We start from the raw sequence: 25,271 nt of genomic DNA on the forward strand, positions 1-25,271 counted from the left end.
CCCGGCCCATCAGGAGCTACAGTCCAACTCCCAGTAGCCTAATAGCTTAGTGTTGAATCTGGGAAGTATAGTTTAAAAAAGTGATGAAAATGTAAGTTTATTAAAAATGGAAATATCTAACAATTGAAATATAGTAATTAGTAAGATACATTGTTCTTGCATTTTAAAAGGCTACAGCTGAATGTGAAAATGAAACGTTGTCAATATGTGGATGAACACATGTGAAACTAAACTGGGATGCAAAAAGACTAATTCCTCTGTCCCTAATGGGAAGGACCTCACTGTCAGAAAAAGAGGTCTGAAGTCCTACCTTGGGTTCTTATTGTTGAGGCTCAGCGTAATCTCATTGACACAAGTTGGGTGATTCATTACAAGACTGAATCCAGACTACAAGGAGGAAAAGAAAGAATGTTGGTAGATCACATGAATCCAGTGAAGGCAATTGGATGACTGAAAGTGAAGGGCAGGAATGTGTGTCACTCTTATTCCACTAAAGGTCTGTGAATAGACTGTTGATTTATTACATTTGGATTGCATCTAATTGACATTCGCTTTGAATTTTACTAGTGGGAAAACATGAGACATAAATCATACAAGTATATAAATAAAACATTAAACCTGTCCTTTACAATTTTGTCTGATAGTAGCCTGGTACCCACCAAATCCATCATGCTATCCAATAGTGACCAGAGTTAAAAGAGTTGCCCAGCAACATGTAGAGCAACATGTATCAGCCTACCAATCCGAAAAGATCTACCAAACATTAACAGTGGTAAGAGATTGTGGGACAGTAATTCAAAACATCTTTTGGAACAAAGGTTCTCTGCCCCTGACACAGATACTACCAGGTTGCCTTCTCTGTTGCTTATAATCCTAAAATCTGCAGACCACCTAACATAGAAAGATCATGATCTGCTTGAAAGCATAAATTACCACATATGCACACATGCTACGATGTACAATTTAGCTGTTCATTTCTACCCCACTGACATCTGGAAGCCTGGTTACAGCACCCAGTGTTAAGGACAGATAGCAGAAAATATGCAGTCAGCTTTCAACATGCAAATACTGGACTGTTGTTATTTTGATTTTTTTTTTACGGCAACTTCAATTGTCATATCAAACATTGTTTAATTTTTCAAAACATTTCTGATTATTTATTTATTTATTTATTTATTTATTTATTTATTTACTTACTTACTTACTTACTTACTTACTTACTTACTTACTTACTTACTTATCTATTTATTTGTTCGTTCAATTTATATCCCACCTATCTGGTATATTCTACCAGTATTATATAATTGGAAACCTTGTACAACAAGTGAAATTAGGAAAATGCACATGCGGCACTATTTTTCAAATTGTACCAAAGCATATCACGTACATGCAGAAAACCTGGATGCTTGAGAGAAAAAGGGATAGGAATGAAACCATGAAAAAGATATATAAATATATTGCCCAGTATCTCCTACTAGAACAGCCTTCAGCAACCTGGATTTGCTAAGGATAATAATAGACAATAAAACAGAAGATATCTGGAGGACACAAGATTAAGGAAGACTAAGCTAAAAATGTCAGGTAACTAAGGTGGAAGGCTCTCTGTCAGAGGCTTGGGTACCTGCTGCCAGTTGGAGCAGATGAGGGTCAAACCCTGGCAGGAAACTTTCTTAGCTCTTCTTCAATCTGTCTAATTCAGTATTGTCTCAGGATCAGGATCTGCTTGAAAGCATAAATTAGCTCAGTAGCAACTGTCAGCTGCCCTATAGCAGCGGTGCCCTACCTTTTTGGAACTGCGGACTGGTTGAAGGACGGGTTCCATGGGGGGGGAACCCGTGCTCACGGGGGGGCATGTCACGCTTACGGGGGGCATGTCGTGCTCACGGGGGGGGTGTCACGCTCACATGTGAGTGCAACATGCCCCCACCATGAGCGACACACGCCCACCGTGCATGTGTGTGGGAGGGTGGCAATCCATCTCCGTGGCCCAGTCCTGGGAAGCCCACAGACTGGCACTGGGCTGCAGACTGGGGATTGGGGACCCCTGCCCTATAGGATTTCAGAGTCCTAAACTAGGAACATGTACGGTAACCAATAGATTCTGGGACCTGTAATGCAAAAAAGTAACTTTCCAAGCTCTGTTTCCCACATACATTCTTCCCATCATAAACTGTGATGCCAGGGATCATTGTCTTTCTATCTCATCAGTCATCTCTGATGTGCATATATGTGTGTGTGTTTCAGGAAGAACATTATGCACATTTTAATGGGTCCCTCTCCCCCACCCCCATTTCCCACAGCTGCACAAGCCCCTTTTGCATGGCTGCTCCCAGTCACCTGGTAATTCATGATGGCTCGGAGACACATGATGCAAACATGGACATCATCCTTCTGGCTGACAATGCGTGAGTTCCGCAGTGCCTTCCTGCTGTGTGTCGGATTGAATCTGAAGTAGAAATAAAGGGAAGAGAAAACAACCGAATTAGAAAGGACATCAAACATCGAGAACTGCATAAAGAGTTTCACAAGAACAAGGACCTGAGGAGCAGGAAACTGGGGTGGAAGGGATGGTTAGGTTGGTTGGCAGGACTGCAACATAAAGATTTCTTTGGACTTTAGGTCACCAGTTCAAAGGCTGCCTGGAAGATGTTGTCACTAACAAAAAGTCTCTGTCCGGTTCTTAGGAAACCATATTTACTGAAGAGACCGGGGGACTGAGATCCATTGGACCGTGGAAGGGGGGTTCCAGAAACAGCTTAAAGTATTACAATAAGATAATATTCCATGGGAAGCCATTGACATGGTTCTGTATGCATATGGGACATAGCAATTGGTGTTGGGTGTGACAGCTGCTCTTCAGGTCCCAAGAATTTGAGCTTTTCAATCTCAGTGTTAGAAAAAAAATGTCTAGACCTTATGGTTTGAGAAAAGGAACTGAAACAAACAAATCACAAAAGGTGGGCAAACATTTTGGGGTCTTCCTCACTCAGCATGACCTGGTCCCTTTTTCCCATGACTGCATTACGTCCCCTTCCGACTCCCTATTCCCATCAGCTCCAATCGCTTGCACATAACAGAAAAAAAACCCAGTGAAAATAGCAACAACAAACCACACACAAATAGATATAGCGCCAAAACATTATTGTGCAACGAAAAAATAAATAAAAGCATGCAAATATCTGCAAAACACCCTGGATTACAAAATTCATTCCAGTTACAGAACTTTTTTTTAAATTGCATAATCTGGGGTTTTGACCATGCAGACCTTACTGCTGCAAGAGCTCCTACTGTTCTGTATCTGGAGTGCCTGCCAATTAACACAAAATCTTAAGGGGGAGGGGAGCATGCCCTTGCCTAGCCAAGCTTGTGCCCTTTGACTGCATTCGCAGGGGAAGTTCCTGGTTGTGTGTGGGGAGAGAGGCTCACCGGGGTGAGTAGGAGTTGACAGGTGGCCTAGGCTTACAGTCCTGCTCGCTCCCAGGGGCGCTGGAGGAGGGGACGCTTGGGTGGACTTGTTGAAAGAATGTTTGGATCTGCTGGTTCAAATGGCAACACCTGAAGGAGGTGGTAGAGAGCAACCCTGCAGGACAGGAGGGAAAAATAGGATGCTTCAGGTGGATGCTTCCCTTCCCCCTCCATCCCCCAACCACAGGGGAAAGTGGTGGCTTCAGAAACACAGGGAAAGAGTTTATTCTTGCTATTAAAGTAACCTTGAAACCATTTCAAAGTCTCTGGTCCAGATCTGTGGCTTATTACTGCCACCATCTCAGCAAAACATTGTTTCCTGTACAGTGGTGCCTCGCTAGACGATGATAATCAATTCCACTGAAAACACTATCTAGCAAAATCATTGTCTAGCGAAAAGCAAATTGTCGTCTAGCAAAAATCGGTTTGCGAAGCAGGGACCAAACATTGTCCAGCAAAATTCCCCCATAGGAATCACTGTTTTGCAAATCGCTATAGCGATTGCAAAAAGTCAATGTCTAGCGAAAAAACTGTCGTGCGGGGTACCTGTCTAGCGAGGCACCACTGTACTATATTTTTCACTGACATGGCCTGCATGGCTTGTTGTGTGGCAGGAGCTCTTTCCTCTCTGGATTCTCTCTGGCACTGAACGGGGCCCAAGGATGGAAAATCTTTGCTTAGGGGGTCACAAAGTCAGTCATGTTTAGCTTTTCTTCCCTACACTCATGGTAAGCTCTGTCACATCCAAGACCTCAAAACTACAGAGAGCCTTCCTTTGCCCTGAATGGCTGATCTAGCCTCAGAATGACTGTAAGGACCTTGCAGAACCATCAGCCTACCACAGCTCACTTATGCATGGCTTCATCAAGCCCTTACATTGATTCTTCTTCAAAGTAACTTCCCAAGCTTTGCAAAGGGTATTTGTTATCTACTGCAATATTTAGGAAATCTGAGCCACAAGGCCTCAAATCCCTTGAGAAAAACAGTGTCCATTTTGTTTTACCCCTCGAGAATTAGCAGAGCAACATGAACTTTGCTTTCACAGATGCAAGAGAAATCAATTTCAGACTAACAAATCATGGAAGGCCCCCTCAGTGCACCATGAGGAAATACAACCACCAGACTAAGTAACGGTTGGTGCTTCATTTAATATTTGCCTCTTAGAGGGGGGGGCACGCGTCCTCCTTTGCAAAATGTCATGGTACAGTAGTCCATAGCATACTCTTGCATCCTTTCTGCTTTCTGTCTGTCTCTTTTGATCTGATGAGCTCAGAAAATAAGCAAGCCACTGCAGAAATGCTTTTATTCCTCACCCATTCTGAAGGGAGCAGAGGCTGGGTACCTACCATATGACGTCCCAAACGAAGCGTGCAAAAGAAGTGTTGGGTTAGAATAAGGAGAAAGAGAAGCCAGACAGAGGAAGTTGGAAAACAGAAACCCACAATGCATCATTTGGCAGAAGGAAGGCATCCATTCAACACCAGCGTATCCAGAATGGTCAAAAGCAAGGGAAGGAGAGTTTAATAGCAGTTTGTTTTGGCCGTGATCATAGACCACTGAAATGGGTAGGAACTGGAGGATAAACTAACAAGTTGAGTAGTTCTCAAACTTAACTGTAGTGAGGGCCATTGTTCCAGGTGGCTTGGTTTGATTTTTCAGAACACCAGATTGACTGATTTGCTACACTAAATCAAGATCTAACAGCTGCCATGTGAGAGGATGCTTGAAAGGTTTCCAAAATAGCATCTGGTCCCTGCCTGATAAGTCTATATGCATGCTTGGGTGGAAGCCATGCATGTGAGTAGAGGCAAGGGACTCTTTCCATACAGCTGCTTGCACTATTGAAGAGTCACACTGCTTTTGACTTAAAAATACACAGCAAATGAATTATGTCTTCAGCATAGCATGGAGATATATAATATGACTGACTTCCAGAGTTTGCATAAGGGGCAACTGAACACAGAAGCAGTAAATATGAGCCCTCCAGACACTGCTGAAGGAAAACAAAGCAGCCTTCTCCAGTGGCCATGCTAGATTCAGGATTCTCAGAATAGTAATCACAAAATGTAACTTTTCCAAGATCCAATCTAAAGACAGTAGATATTGGCTGAAACCCTACTAGTGTAACCTGATGCCATACAAGTAGTTTAGTGTCATAAACCCACAATGCTAACATTTAATTTAATTGAAAGCTTCTTATTCCACTCCTTTCAGGTCTTAAAAGTGCCACAAGACTCTTTTTTTGTTTTTAAACACAGCTGAGAATCTGAGTGAGATGGTCCAAATCACTCTGTTCAGTTAGATAACTGCTACCTAATTAGCAAGATACCTCTCCAAAACTCAGATTTTTTTAACTGTTGCTCATTCTGATGCAGCTGAAGAACTTTTATGCGATGGAGGCAGGCTGTTTTACATGAACAGAAATGGCTTCTCAATTTCAAGTTATTTATTTTGTATTGGAAAATACTCTTCCATAGCAGCTTTTGATTGGCAATAAATAAATAAATTAAATTCAAGAAAAGTAAAGGCTAATTGAGCATTTAGGTTTGCTGGGGTGTGAAGGGAGTACAGTGGTGCCTCGCAAGATGAATGCCTCACGGGATGAAAACCCCGCAAGACAATTGGTTTTTGCGATCGCTATGGTGCCTCTCAAGACGGTTTCTTCTATGGCCGTGTTTTGCAAGATGAAAAAATTTCATTTGTCTTGCGGGGTTCCCATAGGGAACCTCGCAAGATGATTTTTTTACAAGACAACGCTTCTCGCATAACGAATTACATTCGTCTTGCAAGGCACCACCGTATGTGCTTTAAAGTGAGGAATTTGATTTAACGTCCTCTAAAGAGTGTGCAGGGCAGGGAGAGAATGAAAAGCTGAATTGCCTCTCCCCCAGTACATTTGCTGCCTCCCATTAGAAAGAAAGGGGGGAGTCAAGAAAGGTTCCCCAGTGCTGCTCATTCTATTACCTGGCAGTGAAGTGCCTTGTTTTGGTGGAGCCCTGTGTGGGGGAGTTGTTTCTGCTGAGGTCTTCCATAGATCTCTCCAGGGGTTTTCCCTTGTCGGAGCCGGGGCTCCCATTGTCAGTGCTGTCCATATCATACCTGCAGCCACACATATAAGAAACAGATGTGCGTCAGCAGGCCAGAGAGAAGGATTTGTCAAGAGGATGGCCACAGGATGGAAGCAAGCAAGCAAGGTGTCTGCCACTAATGGCATACACAATTGAACTGATTAAAAATTGATGCAGCTACCACAGACCGCTAACACTGTTACCTTCCCCATTCACAAATCAGTGTACCAAACATGTTTCATGCCTCATTTCCTCTCCGGCAGTGTTGATGCCAGGTTGCTCTCCAAGGTGCTGATTTAGCTTAGTTGCACTTGGAGTTAAGACTTTCTATGTACAGTGCATATGTCATTTAATAATCATCATCTTAGAATCTTAAAATTGCAGAGCTGGAAGGGACCCTATAGATCATCAAGTCCAGCCCCTGTCAAGGATTACGTACTGTCAATTTAATTCTGATGTATTGCAACCCTTTTCAGGGTTTTCTAGGTGGAAAGTACTCAGAAGTAGCTTACGATTCTCTTCTTCAGGGGGGTGCCCTGGGACTGTGCAGCTTGCCCAAGGCCACACAGGCTAGCTCTAGCCACAGCAGGTACAGTGGGTAACGCCTCTACTTAGAGGAGGCACACTGCTCTCTAAAGCTGATGCAAGCTTCAGCCAGACTCCTAAACCAATAAGTCCTATAGGTGCTTGTAAAAAGGATTCTTAATTTTTACATTAGTGGAGAAAAGCCTGAAAACAAGCAGGCCACAGAAAGGTGCAGACAGTGTTCATTTGCTTGTTTGCTTCTTATGGCTAGCAGAAGCAGAAAAAGTTACATAAAATAAGCATGTAAATTTGTTTAAGCATCATGCTGCTGCTCCATGCTATTATCCTCACTTTGCTATGAGGGCAGGGGAGCTTCTGTTAGATTGAGAGCCCTTTACAGAGAACCAGACACTCATTCAGAAATCCCTTCATGATCTCTTGTCCCACAGGATTTTCAGAATGAGGGTTCTGAAAGCTATCAACCAAAAGCATTATGCTGCGGTTCCATCTTTTTATCCTTTCCATGTGTGTGTAATTAAAAAAAGATGGAAGAGCTTGGAAATATGGGAGGGTTACAAATGGAAGATGAGAACATCTGGACCCCCAGTGATACCTGATGTTTGAGGAAGGACAGCTATACAAGAAAAGCTACAGTACATCTGCAAGAACTCCTAGGACCAAATTAGGGGTATAATTTCCTTTCAGAAAACTCCTCAATAAAGTTAGCAGTAAGTGAAGCATAGTTTACAGCAAGACTGGAGAAACTTTTGTTTGTCGGTTGTTGACCTGGGTAAGGGGGGGGAGAAATCTGTCAAGAGATACATATGAGTCTTGGGCAAGAAGACAGAGGGAAAAAGTTACTTTTAAGACTAGAATTCCCAGAATTCTCCAAACACATTGGTAGGGGGATTCTGAATGTTGAAGTCCAAGATAAAAATTTTCTAAGCTGTGTGCAAAGTCAAAGACAAATGTAGGTGGAGGCCACTGTTTCCTCCTTGACTGAAATTTGGCCAAGGGCTGCCAGTCTCCCACTCCTGACTTAGAGGACTCCAAGTCCTTTGAACAGAACTCTGAACAAAAATCTGGGCAAATGTCTCCCAGCAAGACTGTATGCAATCTAACTTTTTAATAGGAATAATAACATAAAGTCATTTTTGCTGGCTTTCTTTTTTATTTTTATTTTTCTTAATGCCAGGCACGGATAGGAAAGTGGCAGCCAAGAAATTGAAGAACTATAATATTTTTCTACCTTTGGATCCATATTACCTCAAATGCTAAACCTAGATTAGGAACTAAACCTAGATTAGGAACTCAGAATGACACGAAACGTATACACAATTTGGCCAAAAGCTTCTTCCTTGTTCTGTTAATGCTTGAAGTTACAGTGATCTGAAGGAATTATTTCCATGCTTTATAATTATTTTGTGTCATCTGATTCCTTTGGAAGGATTTTGGAAGCATTCTTTCACAGTAATGGGGAAACAGAGACAGATAAGACAAGACAGATAATAAAACAGGGGTTAGATTTGGCAAAGTGTGACTGGCACATATATTTCTCCCAGGGGCAGACAGCTTTTAAAAGCTTTTTAAAATCTGTTTTTAAAATAATGCTTTTTTTTCCTTGTAGACAACTTTGAGAGGACTGAAAAGCAAAGGTCCTTTTAATAAATAACACACTAAATAAAGTCAAGTATTAATCTTTATAAATGCCAGTTATGGTGATAAAATAGCTTTATCAGATATAGAGAATCTCAGCCTGTTTACTGTTGGGTACCTGCTAGTGTTCTGAGCTAGATCATGGACCACAGCAGTAGACAAAGGCAGGCACTGCATCTAGATACTTTCTCCATCACAGTCCTCCTTTTATCCTCACTTACCTAACCCTTTCTGGTCAAGTAATAGCAATGACTTACGTGACAGAGCACTGAGCGAAGGCGAGGTATTCCACTAACACATCAAGCCCCTTGTTCTCTTCATTGAGGAAGTCCTGGACCCATCTGGGTGAAAAGGGGAGGGGAAAGGACATGTTGAGATTCTGATATGAAAATCTATTAAATATTAATGTTGTATAGTTAAATGTAAAATGGCTGATTTTACCTGAGTCATGTATAGATTGTATTCAGGTGTGGGTATCAAGGATTAAGACTTAATGTTGTACAGCTGTGGTACATGAGGAAACTTTGTGTAACAGAAAATGAAGTAATGTATTTTCTGATTGGTAAAAGAACTGCACATAAGTCATGTGTAAAATAAATGTCTTTATCTGCTGTAAGTCAGATCACTTTTTCCTATGCTGCGTGTTGCTTCATGTCATGTTATGCTGCCAGAGGAATGTCTATTCTCTATGTATATATGTAAATAGACTAAGTTGTTGGTTTTACTCTCTCAGTGTCATAAGTATCTCTGCTAACCAATATCTCCTTACTCTGCTGATGTTATGAGAATGTACGTTATAATCAAAATTCTCAACAGTTTGAGTCTGTCTTCGAATGGGAAGAGTAAAAAAAAAAAGTTTCCCCAAATTTTGAATTTCTATGTATCTTACTCACAATCCCTTTCATTTTCTCTTGTTTTTTCAGTCTAAAGTCTAAACAGATTCCTCATGCTTTTCTTATTGTTGGTATCATTAATAATTATAAAGCAATTTTAATATACACGGTGCTTTACCTTCTTTTGTTTAATCTAACAATATTCCTGAAAATTACACTAGTAGAACTGAATAGCCTTCCCGCTTACTTGGGAGTGAGCCCTACTGACCTCATTGGGACTTCCTTCTCAGCATAGAGATATATATATATGATTGTATTGCAATAGCTCAGTTTTTAAGGATAGGAAACAAGCCTGGGAACAAATTAGAATATTTATCAGTTATACATATAGGGCAGTCATCTTGCCTTCTCTCCACCCCCATGTCCTGTTATGTTCAGTGATATTCATGGTCAATTTTCCCCATGAAAACACTTATTTATACTGTGAATCTTGAATCAGTCCATCTGGATGGATTTCATTTATTACTCAAGCGTGGCCATCTCTTGTGTAAAAAGTATTACAAGCTAAAAACTGCCTGATGACTGAAATTTTACAGCAAAGGAAGTTCAGAGTTTGTTACCTGAAAGCCCAGTCAATTTACTGGATCAAAATGAACTGCAATTAGCTTGCACTGAAGGACCTTTCTTTTTCCTTCTTCTTCTTCCTTTTATTTTCCCCAAGGTAAAGGTAAAGGTTCCCCTTGACAATTTTTGTCCAGTCGTGTCCGACTCTAGGGGGCGGCGCTCATCCTGCTCTTCAAGCCATAGAGCCAGCGTTTTTGTCCGAAGACAATCTTTCCGTGGTCACATGGCCAGTGTGATTTAGACACGGAACGCTGTTTACCTTCCCACCGAGGTGGTCCCTATTTATCTACTCGCATTTGCATGCTTTCGAACCGCTAGGTTGGCGGGAGTATTTTCCCCAGGCCCTGAAATTATTCTGGGGTTTGCTTTTAAGCAATCTGTGGCCAATGCAGCCCGTTTCCTGTATAAGCATGGAGACCTCACTGTTGCGTTTTCTCATAATGGTAGCCTTTTCCACTGAGTGAGGACTGGGGAATGGTTGTCCCGCCACATGTTGTTGGACCACTGCCTATGCTTGCTAAAGCTGATGCAAGTTTCAGTCCAGCAGTACCTGGAACATGGTATCTGTTCCCTGGAGCTGCAACTAATTGGTGCTGTAGACAGCATGATCTGATAGTAATTGAAAACTGTTTTTCTTAAGGGCAATGGAGCTATGACTGAATTCACATCATTAGCAATGGCACAAATGGCTTCTTAAAAGTAAAACTGCAAGTACAGCCTGAGGCTTTTTTTGTGAGGGGCAATGGGTCTTAGCCCTCCTTCCCCAGAAGTCCTGTTCTGGATAATATGCTACAAACATGCTATTTATATTGGAAATAAAAGCTTCCATTAGAGTGAATGGGAACATTTCCCTTACTTTTAGTACTGTAAATATAGCAGAAAGCCAGGCTAGATCATACTTGAGAGGGGGACATTTATGACTACCTAGATAGTGAGAATCTCTGTTCAGATTAGGAGACACATACCTGCCACTAACTTACTGAAAGCCATCCACTCAATTGCTAATTGTATGAATGTTATCTTGGACAGTTTGGCCCCCAGCCCCTACAAATGGCACTTATACTATACAGGGACAGAGCTTTGAAAAGTTACTTTTCTAAATTACAACCATCAGAATCCCTTTGGGGTATAAGTAATTTTCCAAAATTTGTGTGCAGGTAGACCCATGAGTTGAAAAACTAGAATTGTTTTCCCTGTGGAACATGTCCACTTGGAGGCGCTCAACTGATCACTTCTTAAGAAGCCCACCTATTTCAAATAGCCTCTGGTGGAAACAAAGGACCAAAGCGCCAAACTCAGTTATTCTTAGAACACACCTGTTGAAACTAATGCTATCTAAATTAGCCATTAGCTCATGGAGCGTATCAAGAGGTCTTCTCTAAGAACAATGAATCCTGAATCCAAACCAGTGACCTCATGATGAATTTTTTACTGAAAAAAAAATAATCTGAACACAGAAGCGTAGGTTCTAAGAGCTATTCACAGGGGGTGCTAGGCACCAATTTAGGATTGGCTTTGTTATTTATGCACTATGTCAGTGGGGGACAGAAAAGAACAGAGAGCTCTTTTAAAGCCAAAATATATATCCTGGCCAATACAGGTAATAATGTGCAAATTACAGACATGAGCCAAAGGCAGACATGAATTCAGTCATGAGAGGCGAGAACGGCTTGGCACTCTCTTCACAGGGCTGCACTCCATCTCTTGGAGCAAAGGCCCTGTGCTGCCCCCCCCTCCATGTTCAATTTGTTCCTTCTTTTGTATGGCAGCATCAGGCACAACAATACATTTTATCACAAGACGCTGACAGGACGTGTGCATGCTGGCTTCCACTGTTCCTTTTTATGTTCTCACTGCTTGGCAGGCAATCAATCTAGAGGGATAAATGCTTCCCCATCTAAGCTGTTAATTAGCCTGCATACATCACTGTCGTTTAAGGGTGCCGGCTGCTGCCTCTGATATGCTGGGGTCACCTTCTCCTCCAGAGAGCTGGGACCTTTGTCACAAACCTCGGGATGCTCTCCCACAGGCCAAAAAGAGAGGGTGCTGGAGTAGCGAGAGGGCAGCACGGTCTACTCAGAACAAAGGTGGCAGGGCAGCTCATCAGTCTAACGCACAGTGACGCACACGTTCACATGAACAATTAACATTTAACACATGGTTAACAAGATCTTAATGTGCTTTTATTTCTTGCACTGTTCAAGGAAATGACAACCCAGAAATAATGGATTTATTCTAATCTATGTTGTTTTGTTTCCCTAATTTTACTTCTGATTTGTCATTAAAAAAGGAAGTTATGAAGGTAGAAATATATACTTGTAGAAGAAGATACAGGTCACGCCCAATGGAATCTAAGAAACAGTCTTACAATGAGGCAATTTTTTGGTCCATCCAGACAAGTATTGTCAGCTTGAACTGGCAACTGCTCTCTGGAATGTCAGACGTTTTCATCTAGCCCAACCTGATGGCTTCCTATCCAGCCTGCTCAGTGTCTGAAACCAGAGTAGACCAGTGTATTTAGGGAGGTATGAACTAGATACAGGCAGCCTGCATTCTGGAGGCACAATCCAAGCTCTCTATGGTCTTTCCAATCTGTTTACTGCATAGCCCTTGATCCCGAACAGTCCACTGTTGCTATGCAACACAGCTGCATTTCCGCTTTGGAAAGACACCATCACTAGTTCAATACTATATATAAGCTCCATCAAAAGGAAAGGACAAATTAACTACTTTTCCAGTGTAAACCACAACAGATAATTTAATAAGGATCTTTCCTCATGATAAACCTCAGATGCTCACTGAAGGTACGGGGAAATTGCTTTTTGATCATCTATGCCTACCACAAATTTGAATAGCAACAAAGGATCACATCAGTAATGGACCAAAACAGAACTGAAAGGGAATGAATGGCTGAAAGTGCAGATTAGGTGGCAGATATGGTCAAAGCACCTGTTGCTACTGATACTGGAGAAGAAGAAGGTAAAGAGACCTTTGAGACAGCTCTTGGCATACAAAGAATCAGATCTTCAGGTGGAAACAGTGTTAGTCTCACTCTAACTGTTGCCCAAATTCAGCATCTTACCTAGTCACAAGATAGGCTAGAAGCTGAATTAAACTTAATGTTGGTACGGTTAACTAAAACTAGTGGAGAGTAACAGAGTGATGAAGACCTGTCTTTGAATCCCCAGCCAGCTATGAAATGTTGCTAGGGGTTTGCAATAGCAAAACCGCTTAAATATCTCACATACTTTGAAAACCCTATTAGAGTTGCTATCATTTGGGTGTGGCTTGACATTACATAACACACAATTACACAAAGGGTAGTTTCCTAACAGCCTGGTATGGGCTTCTGGGCTCTTCGGGTGCTCAGCACAGCCTTTTGTGCATTCTCAGAAAACAAACAAACAAACAAACAAAAAAGCTGCTACAAGTTAAGGGATTTTATGGAAAAGCATCCAACATTTTCAACCTACCATAAAAGCGGAGGTTCAAAGCACTTGGGTGCAATAGGTCAAAGACAAGATGGTATCACCGCACTTCACCCTGTACATACACTAAAGGTAACTATACTGGCAATCTCATTTGGCAACAGACCAGCATCCTCCATCACACTTAAGGACAGTGGGCTAATTTAGAGATTCAGAGACGTTATATGGAGCAACCAGCTCTGTCCCTCATCAGCCTCTGTCCCTTAGTATAAGCTGCTTGAGACAACTAACAAACTCTGGCTAATGCCCTTCCTGACCACAAGGTTTGTACTGAAGAAAAAATGAACCATGTTCCCACAGTGTATCTCCAGAAACACTTAAGATCCTGGCCAAAATTTGCCTGCCCTTTCAAGATATATGAAGCATATTTTTGGCAGTCAAGAACCAATATAATGAACATCTCAAAACATAAGTACAGGGCTCCTCAGAGTCTTCAAACTGAGAGCAAGATGAGAATTACTATGATTGCAATGTGCAGAGTTCCTAATCACCTGATAAATAACAGCTGCACACAGCACTGGTACTTACCCAATGTGGTTTGTTCTCAGAGATATCTCAAGCTCCCGAAGAACTTGTGTGGACTCTTGAACCCGTCTTTTAAACTACATAAAGGAAACAAAACAAAAAATCCATTATAAGTTAAGTATGTCAAGTTAACAACCCATGACATATAAACAAGTGTTGTTTCCAACATTCTTATTTGTATCACAGTCAGTTCATACATTAAGGTCTTCAATGTGGGTTCCAAAAAACATTTAGTTTAAACTGAGCAAACACATACATAGCATTGAGAACGGCATATGTTCCTTTAGATAGTCTTGTTTCCTTGTCATAACTGTTGAAGTCAATGCCTGCTCCTTTCTCAATTCCAGCTTCCCTACTTAATGCAGAGAGGTTGCCGATTTCCCCCAGGGAAGGATCAAAACCGCGAGCACTGGAAGAAAATGGAAGAAGTGCCTCCAATAAAGGCACTTGCTCAACTAATCTCATGATCCATATTTAAGAAATCTATTTAGCGTTAAGGAAATTTTGAATTTGATTAGAGGGTTACCCTAGTTTTTAAGGGTACATATATAATTTACACCCGATGGCATTTGCATACATATTTTGCTACTTCAAATAGTAATTTATTACTATCCAAGTTCAAAGTCAACCCCTTCTGACATACTAGTTCACTAAATGATGCAAACCAGGCACACTTGCACACATCCAAGAAAATGCAAGCAGAGACACTTGCTTTGACTAGAAAACTGTCCTGCTGAAAGGAAGCATGCTCTGGGTTAATGCATTCTAGGCCATGATTAGAAATGAAAACTTTCCATGCCATTTCTCAATCCTTGTTTGGCAAAGTTTGCAAGGGTATACAAAATTGCAGTGTGCCACTCCTAACTTTCCAAATATATACACTCAGTGATAGTTTGGGAAAAAAACAGCAATAGGGAGATGAGAGATTCAAGAGATCCTAGGCAGAAAGAACATGGCACAAACAGTTGTGTAAATTGGATCCAACTGCATAGGGGGTTTGGTATTAGAGCAACTGTTATTAGAGAAAAGATCTATGGTAGAGAGGAAGGGATGGAGGTAAGTAAATATAGCATATAGCCTTATGCTGCCTATAGGCCAAAAGACTGCTAAAGCTATATTGGTAATCTTTTCTTTTAAAAGCAAGATCTTCTGCAAAACAGTTTGCTTTTATGCAGAAATATTCATAGTGACATTACATGAGGAGCAAAGTGAACATTGGGGAGAAAAAGAAGAATATGCTTGTGATTACACTCAGATTTTGGAAAAGTTGGGTTTTTTTGGCCAAGAACTGTGTGGGATGGAAGGTGAGAGAAAGAAGCCTCTCGCTGGAGTGCCATCTCTTCCACCAACTACAGAAAGGGAGATATAGACCTTGCCCATTCCATCCCCTGTTATAAAAGAACAGAGGGGTACCGATACCTGGGATCTAGAAGTTAAAATGCATGGGTTAATGGTAGCCGTTCAAACGGAAGACCATTTGCGGGAACGGGTAGGAAAAAGAGGGTGGAGATTGAGGCAGGGACAGCAGAGATAAAAAGGGATGAGAAAGGATTGCCTCCAGGTTGGGAGTGGATCTGGGCACAAGACCCTTGGACCAGAGAGTGGGAATGACTCTGGGTGCCCAGAGAAGAGGCAGACTACCGCTGGAGGCGAGAGATTCCCCCATGTCCAGCTTACTGGGGTGAAGCCAAGGCTCATGAGTGGCGGAGGTGGCTAAGAGATGAGAAAGAAAAGGTAGAAAGGGAAAAACAGGAAAGATTGAGATGGAGAGTGGAGGAAAGATTCCCAAGGAGACCCTGGACCTTATTCACCGACACCCGGGATGCTGAGTGGGTCGGAACTGGTGAGGACGAGACCATTCCCTTACTGGAAGGAGAGGACGCCGAGATATTAAAGGACAATCCCCTCCATGGATGGCCAGGTCCCTGGAATCCAGAGGAAATGAACCCATTCCTGAATGATGCAAAGATGCCCTTGTCGGACCCGTTGGCAGCAGGAGAAATGTTATTGGGCAGTTTTATAGACAAAGATTTCTTGTTAAATACTCAAATAAACCTTTCCCCTGTTGCAAAGTTATCAAAGTCTAAGGATTTTTTTTTTGTGGAGACCCAAGTTCAAAAAACTGAACCCTCACAAACTGCCAGTACCCAACAGACATCAAAGCTATGTAACTTCCTCAAGCTTTACATTCTCTAAACATTATATCAGTCAATTGTAAGTCACCTTTCCACTGAATCCACCTGTGTCCAAATAGCTCTTCAGTTTCTGGATGTAGGCAGAAGGAGGATTCTTGACCTGGAACCTTTCCTGCAGATGGATGGTCATGAAAGAGTTAGGACTGAAGACACAACCATGCTATCAACAGCTTCAAGAACAATATGTACAAATGTACTCTGAAGATGCAAGCATCTTATAAGAAAAAAAAATAGAGAGAGACTATCGGTTCATTTTTCTGGCCCTGCAGAAGTTGCTGAGCAGACAGCTCCCAATATCACGTATCTCCCAGCCAAAAAAACAATGCAGCTACAGTGTTCTGGATCTGGACGTTAGCATATCGCTAGGCAAATCAAAGCACTGAGTAACTAGGCTGAGTTACAAAAGAGTCTAGAGGAATGCAGAGGGACACTTCAATAGTCACAGTTGCTACTCTGCATATTCAAATTTGATTCAGTTAATTACAGTTTAGTATTCTAGTCCAGATCTTGTGTTTCCATTATGAAACCATAAACTACCTCACCTCATAGTCATAGAAAGCTGAGTCAAACAATTGGTCCAGTACTGCTAACACTGTCTGGAAGCAGCTCTCTAGTGTTTAAAATAAGATTGTTTCCCACCAATACCTGGAGACACCAGGAGTCAAACTCAAGTTCCCGACCCCTACATGCAAGTATAGGTTTGTGGTGCAGTGGTTAAACTGCTGTACTGCAGCCAAAACTGTGCTCACGACCTGGGGTTCAATCCCAGGTAGCCGGCTCAAGGTTGACTCAGCCTTCTATCCTTCCGAGGTCGGTAAAATGAGTACCCAGCTCGCTGGGGGGGGGGGGCAATGTGTAGCCTGCATGATGAACTTGTAAACCGCCTAGAGAGTGCTTGCAGTGCTATGGGGCGGTATATAAGCAGCACACTTTGCTTTGCTTTGCTTTGCTTTACTGAGAAGCTACATCTATACACACCAAGATATCTCCTCCGGTTAGTGGAAAAAATAACATTCTTCTCAAATTACCTCATTCTGCATTTATTTTTCTAAATTCAAAATTACTTTCAAAAGTGCCAATGAAAATGGTATCAGTTTATGAATATTTGCCTGTACATACAATGTTTATTGCTACTGCACAACCAAGGAAATGAGTAATTTTATGAAAATATATTGCAGGAGTTCCCTTCACATGCATCCTATTTTCATTACATAAACACATAAAAAGAAAAATTCACTTCCAAGGAAAGCATTAAAGCATAGGGTAGAGAAAAGGTCACACATAACTTAAAAATTAAGACTTAGAGTTAACTTTTTCCGACTATACAGTAGTGCTTCCTGTACAGACAGGAACTAGGGTGATTCTCCACAAGTCGACTCTGCAGAAGGTTGCATGCTAGGAGACACATTTTCAGTATAGCAGAAGAATGCAATTTCCCTTGGAAAGATTTAGGTGTAGCTCACTTCTTGGACAGCTTTGCACCATAATTCTGTACAGTTCTATTTAAACATGAATCCCACTGAATTCAATGAGGTTTACTCCTAGATATGTATTTCTAGGATTTTGGCCTAAAAGGACTAGAAGACATTCCTTGGCAGAAAGTTCTTAGCACTCCTCATGCAACAATAATTCCCAAGCTTCTTTGAAAGGAGGACATCCCAGTTGATGTGACACAAATCCCAATGTAAATTGGGATGGCTATAGGGCCTTATATTCACTTGCAACACAACTACAACCACTATGTAGGAACTGTACCAATTCAAAGTTTCAGGAGGAGCCCTTTAATCTGACATATTTTATTTACAACATATACGTACTTTTCAAAACATTTCTTTAAAACAAATAAATATAAAAAATAAAAGAATTGCATGATCCTTGAAAGTAATCTAATGAGTCTTTGTTGCTTCAGTGATAATAGATAAATAGTTGAAACACGGCTATGCAAAAGTCAGGGGGAAAATGTCACAAGTTAAGAAATTCCTATAGACTCTGTTGTGTTGCATAGTGAGTCATGTGACTTGGTATGCAACAGAAATACCTACAGAAATTTCTAAACTTGAGGCAATTCATCTCCAAAGGTTACATCTTTTGCACAGCAGTGCAACAGGATTTAAGCCAGTGTACGTAGATCCATTCTAGTGTGGAAAAGTTTGAGGGCTACTCCTCACTAATCATTTCATGTTTAACCAACTGATCGGAGGAAGACCAATTGGGGCACGGCTTTTTTTTATTATAATAATATTTTATGATGGGAACAAGCATGGTCTAGTGGTGAGAGAGATGGATTAGGACGCAAAAGATCTGGATTTAAATTCCCTCTGTGACTTTGAACAAGTCATAGTCTCTCGGCCTGCAAGACTTCACAGGGCTGTTGTGACTCTGGTGCAGAGGAGGACAGTCACACACATCACCTTGATCTTGTTAAGGAAAGGTGGGACATAGGTTTAACTGATAATAAATAATAATAATATATGTATTATTGAGCTTACTGTAATTAATTATTATGATTTTAAGTTTTAAATATTGTTTTTTAATGATGCAATCTGCCTTGGTCCTTTTTAAGGAGAAAAGTGGGGTCAAACAAATAAACGGGCCACTTGCCAGACTTTTTTCTTTCTAGGAAGGAACCATTTCGGGTTTCCATCCTCTACTTATTCTTAAGGCAGTGTTTTCTGCAAAGTAGTGTTTCCTTACAAAAGTTGCATTTTAATAGCTCTAAGGCTAATAAAAAGTAAAAGCAGGAGGCCGACAAGAAGGACTGCAGCAGCCGTTCCACATGTAATCCACAGGTGGCAGCAACTACTTTATGCAACCCCTCAACCTACCAGCTAGCAGCCTGTTTTGTTCCCTTGGCAACAGGCCCCAATAAGGCCCTGACACAAATAGGGTTGCCAACGGGTAGGGCTTTGCTACAGCAGCAAGGGTGGGCCAGGAGCAGCAATGGTGACAGCCTAAAATATGAGCCCAGCCCACTCATCGTACCAAAAGCAAGGGGGGGATGAACCAGCAGCCTTGTGCCAGCCGGTACTCTTACCCCGAGATACTATGCAAAGGCTTCTCTTAGCAGCTGGCAGTCTCTCTCCTTCTATGAAACAAATGTTTACCGGAAAGATTAATGTAATGGTGGATGGCATTTAGACAAGTTGACCAAGAGTATCTTCCACTCTGTCTTGAATACACTCAGGCCAGAAAGTGTTTAGTATATATCTTGTTCTCCAGGTGTATTGGACTAATAGCAGTAATTATGTACCATCAAGATAATTCTGATTTATGCCAATCCTTTCCAGGGTTTTTCAGGTACAGAATACTCAGAAGTGGTTCACCCTCCCTGTTTGGTGGCACTTCGGGAACAGTGCAGGTTGCCAAGGCTATGCAGGCTGGCTCTTTTCCTCAGAAGCACAGTTGAGAATCAAGCTCCCAACCCTTGGGTCTGTAGCCAGATACCTAACTCAGATCCCCATATCCTGTACCATCAGCCCCTGGAGTTGAACTTAAAACATCAGGAGACTGAAAGGTCCCTTGCCTCTGGCACAGTGCTGCCAGGAAGTTCCTATTCATTTCTACAAAGCAAGTCAGGAGACCCTCCCAGTGGGCTTGACCTGTAGGCCTGATCTGTATGCCTTTCTCTCTTTTGACCTTTGTAGCACCTCAAATCCACTACTTGAGGCAGTTGCCTTGCTTCTCTCTGGATAGTTTTCCTGTTTTCTGTGAGCTTTCTGGCTCAGCCTCCTTTAAACTCTCACAGTTCTCCACTAGCAGCCTCACACCCTTCTTTCCCTCTTTCTCCAGAGACACATTCACACATACAGTGATGGATTTTTATCTTCACAAACCAAGGAGGACATTCTCATTTCCACACACACTGCCTGCCACTTTCCACATGATTCACCCCCGCCGACTGAGCAGAGACTGACTTTCCCCCTTGCCTGTCACTCGATTGCATTTGCTGTGAGTCACAGTGGCCGCTGGTGGGCCCCAATTCATCAGGCTCTGTGACCTGTTTTCACAGAGCAGAGAGTTAGAGACTGGGCTGCTTTCTCTTTCCATACTGCCCACTTGCTCCACAAACACATAAAAACTGCCAGTGGTTTCTATTTCAGACACTATTCCCTATGGTAGAACTGTCTTAGCAAAGCTGTGAAGGGCTGAATCCCACACAGACATCTGCAAAGCCCACAGTGAGTCACTCCTCTCTCCTTTTTTTTCCTGTCTTCCCAGCATCATTCACAACCCTGTTCCTTTATTAACTGAGAAATATATAGTTCACAGCATGAACGGGTGCCATATTTTCACACATGTCTCTCTGCTAGCAGCTTGCGCTAAGAAGTGACCCTGTCTCTGAACATTTTGTTCCTGGGTTCTTATAAGTGGGAAGAGGTACCTCTTTGCCCGGTTTCTGTTATGCTGGAGATGGTTTATTTTTCTCTCTCCCTCCGAAGAGTTGTAGGCAATTTAAAAGAGTCTTTGGTTGAAATGCATATGTATCTTGTTTTTTTCCTCTAGTGCCAATAGCTTAGGCAGGTTTTAATGCCATTTCAGAAACCTTCAAAACCTTTTTGATCCAGTGGTGAGGAAATAATGTATGTGCACGGTGTTCAAATAGTGATATGACTCTCTAAATCACTTTGTTTTTTTTAAAAAAATACCTTCTGTATGTCCACAAACACACCTAAGAAGAAGAGCTGATAGTGTTTTTCTGCCACACAGTAAGTTTCTGTTTGTATTCTAAGTGACAGCTGCACTTGTCTTCTAAACCAAATGCTGATCTGATGCCCAGCGTTGGCTCTTGTCCATGCTTCAGATGGACCGTCTGCCTTTTAAAAATTCATTTTTATGGTACAAAGTGTTGCCTGGATGTTTATCTATTTAAAACTTAATTTGAAGAAAAATTTCTCTGAGTTTTTTTTTTAAAAGTAAGTACAGGAATTGCTCTGAGAAAGGGCTCTTGGTGCTGTCACAAGTCTATGGTATTAGAGCAGTGCATGAAGCAGTAGAAAATGCTTTCCCCAAGCTTGGTCCTGAAAAGAATCTTATAAAGCTAGCACAAAAACATGTACACATTCACAGCAGCCTCTCTGCTCATCTTAATACACTTTAACTTCCATAAGGTCCTATTGGTTCAGAATCTTCAATATATCAAACAATTGTGCCACAGTATGAATATTAAATCAAATTCTAAGCTGCATAGGGAGTGGCTTGTCACCAGCATTCTCAGATGGCTAAGGAAAAAGTTCAGAAAGAAGAAACAGAGCTTTGAAAAGTTATCTGTTGAACTACAACTCCCATTATCCCCACCAAGGCCACTGAGGATTCTGGGAGTCATAGGTAAAAACACAATGTTCCCAAGCTCTGGGAATGACATGAGCCTGAGGAAAAATGCCAGCTGAGTGCTGAACCAAGGAAAGTTGTCCTGAGCAGATTTGCAGAGGGGTGGTTTCCCCAGTGTATATTGTTAACCAGATGGCATCCAGTATTTCACAACTGAAAAGAGGGGCACACACTGGTTTAACACCCCTCTTCTTACTGCAGAAACATTGCCTGCCAAACACTGCCTCACACAATTGTCTCCCTAGATAAACATCAAATAGATCATCAGAGTTAGCTGTGTTCATGTGTTGCTACAAAACAAACAATGAATCTTGGAGCACCCTGAATACTAAGGCATGTTATCAGCTTTTATGGTCGAAAACTGTGCAGCATACACAGTACTACACACAGTTATGAATGTTTGAAGTAACCTCAAAATATGACTTGTGGAGCTACTCAGGATGAAGTACATACTGATTCTCTTACCTGGTCACAGATCAATTCCCATTTCTTTTCATTGTCGTATTGGCTCAATAGCTTCATTTTGTCTGGTGGCAAGTTCATAGAATTCTAGCAGACAAGAAGAAAGGGGAGAATCATTATATATACAGAATCATTTAATTGTTTGACCTTGTAACCACTTTGAAATTTTAATTAAAGCTGTTACTAATATCAGAAGAAAAAGAGAGGACGCTTTAAAAGCAAGTTGGCGGGTGGGTGGGGAAGAGGGGAATTATTTGACTTATTTTTAACAAAAGTATGATTCCATATTCATCTTTTAATCCAGTATTAACACTACTTGTTCATACACTTATTCCCAAGACTTGACATGTTTCTCCCAAACCTCGGTTTGTACTGCTATTTCCTTAAGAATCAAACTACTTTAAATATTGCCTTTTGCAGCTTTTAAAGAACACACAGTATTTTCAGGTCTGAATATTAGAAATAGCCCAAGTACAGAGCAAGAGCAAAAAATGAGACATATAAACACACAACCCTCCCCCCATTACCCTTGTAGTTGTAGCTAAAAGCCCATGAAGAGTCAAAGATGCTAATGTTCCTGAATGTGCTTATTTAGAAAATGCTCAGTGTTAAGACATTGGCCTGAAATAATATGGGAAAGCACAGATTTACACTGAACAAAGACATACTGCGTATGCACTTCCAAAAGCCAAGTGGTTACTCACTATATTAACAAATGCTGGACCAAAGATTTCTCTGGTTTGACCTAGCAGGCCACTTCGTATGTTCCTGTGTTAAGAGGTTTTCCATTGAAAAGTACAATGTAAGATAAAGAATTAATTTTGGAAATAACACAGAATTTTGTGCAGGCACTTAATGTATGCATGTTGGAGACAGGGCCAGCACTACCATTAACCAGAGTGAGATGGCCACCTCAAGGGCCAGCTTTTGAGTACTGTGAACGAGTAACAAACAAATAGTTATCTAATTTTTTTATTGTTGTAATATTACTCCTAGGTTTATGGGGAAGTCCTCCTAGGATTTTCTACTGTATGTGGTTTTAGTTCGGTGAGTAGCAATGCCATTTTCTGTTTCACCTTAGGCAGCAAAATGGTTTGGGTCAACTCTGAATGGAGACAGAAGTGCTGTTGAAGGACGACTGTGAGAATACAGGAAAGGGTGAAGGTTTCTCAACCTCGAAGAGCCTCGTGGCGCAGTGGTTAAAACGCTGTACTGCAGCTAAAACTGTGCTCACGACCTGGGGTTCAAATCCCAGGTAGCCGGCTCAAGGTTGACTGAGCCTTCTATCCTTCCGAGGTCGGTAAAATGAGTACCCAGCTTGCTGGGGGGGGGGGGGGCAATGTGTAGCCTGTATAATTAAATTGTAAACCGCCCGGAGAGTGCTTGTAGTGCTATGGGGCGGTATATAAGTCCAAAAAAAAAAAAAAAAAAAAAAAAAAGACAATTCCACACTCATTTTAAAGCAGCATATATGTGACATTCACCCCGTGGCCCCTGCTTGTTTCACCAAACACAAGAGTCACACAAGTATCCCAACACACCCTTTAACACGCTGCCACCAGCTGATCTCTTTATCAGCTTATATCTCCTATGAAATACTGAGGTCCATTCAGTACTGAACTTTTAAACAGAAACAGGTTTATTGATTACAAGGTGTTTTAGGAATAGTTCTTAAGCACGTTCTTAAAGTTACACAGAGCTTCAGTATTTTACTTAACCTCTTCTGTCTTAATTAATACAGGTTACACTCTGACTAATCACTCCTTAAACACTCTCTCTTTGCCTCAAACCCCAAAATCCTTCTCTGTCTCTGACTGAACTGATTAGACTCTCACTCACCCCTCCCTTCTAGTTTCTCTGGCTCCGCCTCCCAACAGCTCTCATTGGTTCATGCCAATACTGTAATCTTCTACCTGAGCCAAAGTAGGGTGATTGCTACAATATACAACTAGGAAACATATGGAGGTAAGCAACCTTTTCTAAAAACCCCTATAAATATCAGAATTTAAATGGTAGTCAGGTGCCAAACTATAACCAAGGGGTTTAACCTTGCATAACTAAATCTACCTCTCAAGTTAGAAACTAGTTGCATCTCCAAACTGTGATCCAAAAAGTAATGTCCTCGATTTGCTGTACCTCCTAGTGCAAGAGGCAGGGCAAACAAACAGTTAAGGGAAGCTGCAATTTCCTCACCGTCCTTATTTAAATATAATATGAGGAAATCTCTGTTGCAAGCTGGTAACACCACTACACACAGCCAGATCCATCTTTTTGGGTCAAATTTGCTGGACAAATTTTACTGTTTACAATTGCCTAATATTCAGAATATCCAAAATGGATTATAAGAAAGCCACAGTTCCCCAAGAATACCCATAGTTCTTGGTGTTATATTCCCCTTTTGCTCAAATGCACTGGAACAAAAGGAACTCCTTGTGATCAAGGGGCCTGACATATGGGTGAAATCAGCTTGTATTTAGAGATGATTATCTCAGTAACAGGAAGCTGCGTGCCACCCATGCGCACCCATTTGCAACCACTCTTGCTCAACCGAGTCCCTTCCCACTTCCCCCAACAAAGTTAGCGGTTAGCACCCATTCCGGATAGGAGCAGCCAAACAGAAGCAAGGCCGTGTTCAGCCCCGTTTGTCATAGCTATTCACTTTCCAGAGAAGAAAAGCTGCATGTGACAACAGAAAACTCCAGGGTGTGGAAACATTTTCTGATCACTCAATAGCCAGTGATGGCATTCACATGCAGAACTAAAACTTTCACCTACAGCACAATACAAATTTGCCAAATCTTCTGCTTAAAACAGGAGACACTTAACCCAGTTTAACCCTTTATCTTGCTCAGTTTTGCACTGTCTGAACTAGAGCTTGGAAAAAAAAATTCTGGGACTACTCGTATAATTCCCTGGATGTTTCAACCAGCATAAGCGACAGATTCATATTCTCCTATTTTATCTCTCTAGAATAATACTGTCTTCAAGTAGAGTAACCCTGCTAAGAACAAAGTGAGAAGACTTTCTTCTGTTCTTGTTACCTGTTTCCCCGAAAATAAGACCTAACCCGAAAATAAGCCCTAGTATGATTTTTCAGGAGGC

The 25,271-nt window shown here is 41.5% G+C and overlaps 1 protein-coding gene across 7 annotated transcripts in view; it reads right to left on the reverse strand.

Annotated features, from left to right (window-relative positions):
• Window positions 1–25,271, reverse strand: part of FMNL1 (formin like 1) — a 96,267-nt gene that overhangs the window by 31,413 nt on the left and 39,583 nt on the right. For 2 of the 7 annotated variants that reach the window (XM_073004154.2, XM_073004155.2), the window contains exons 2-9: window positions 22,173–22,256; window positions 16,408–16,491; window positions 14,188–14,261; window positions 8,972–9,055; window positions 6,430–6,564; window positions 3,427–3,555; window positions 2,338–2,446; window positions 311–387 (exon numbers count right to left, since the gene is read on the reverse strand). In XM_073004154.2, coding sequence (XP_072860255.2) covers window positions 311–387; window positions 2,338–2,446; window positions 3,427–3,555; window positions 6,430–6,564; window positions 8,972–9,055; window positions 14,188–14,261; window positions 16,408–16,491; window positions 22,173–22,256 — 776 coding nt within the window. The remainder of the gene's footprint in view (window positions 1–310; window positions 388–2,337; window positions 2,447–3,426; window positions 3,556–6,429; window positions 6,565–8,971; window positions 9,056–14,187; window positions 14,262–16,407; window positions 16,492–22,172; window positions 22,257–25,271) is intronic. The other 5 variants (XM_020797985.3, XM_073004157.2, XM_078377809.1 and 2 more) reach the window with 4 other exon arrangements.

The sequence above is a fragment of the Pogona vitticeps genome, chromosome 6 (assembly GCF_051106095.1).
Source record: "Pogona vitticeps strain Pit_001003342236 chromosome 6, PviZW2.1, whole genome shotgun sequence".
In the NCBI taxonomy this organism is placed as follows: domain Eukaryota; kingdom Metazoa; phylum Chordata; class Lepidosauria; order Squamata; family Agamidae; genus Pogona; species Pogona vitticeps.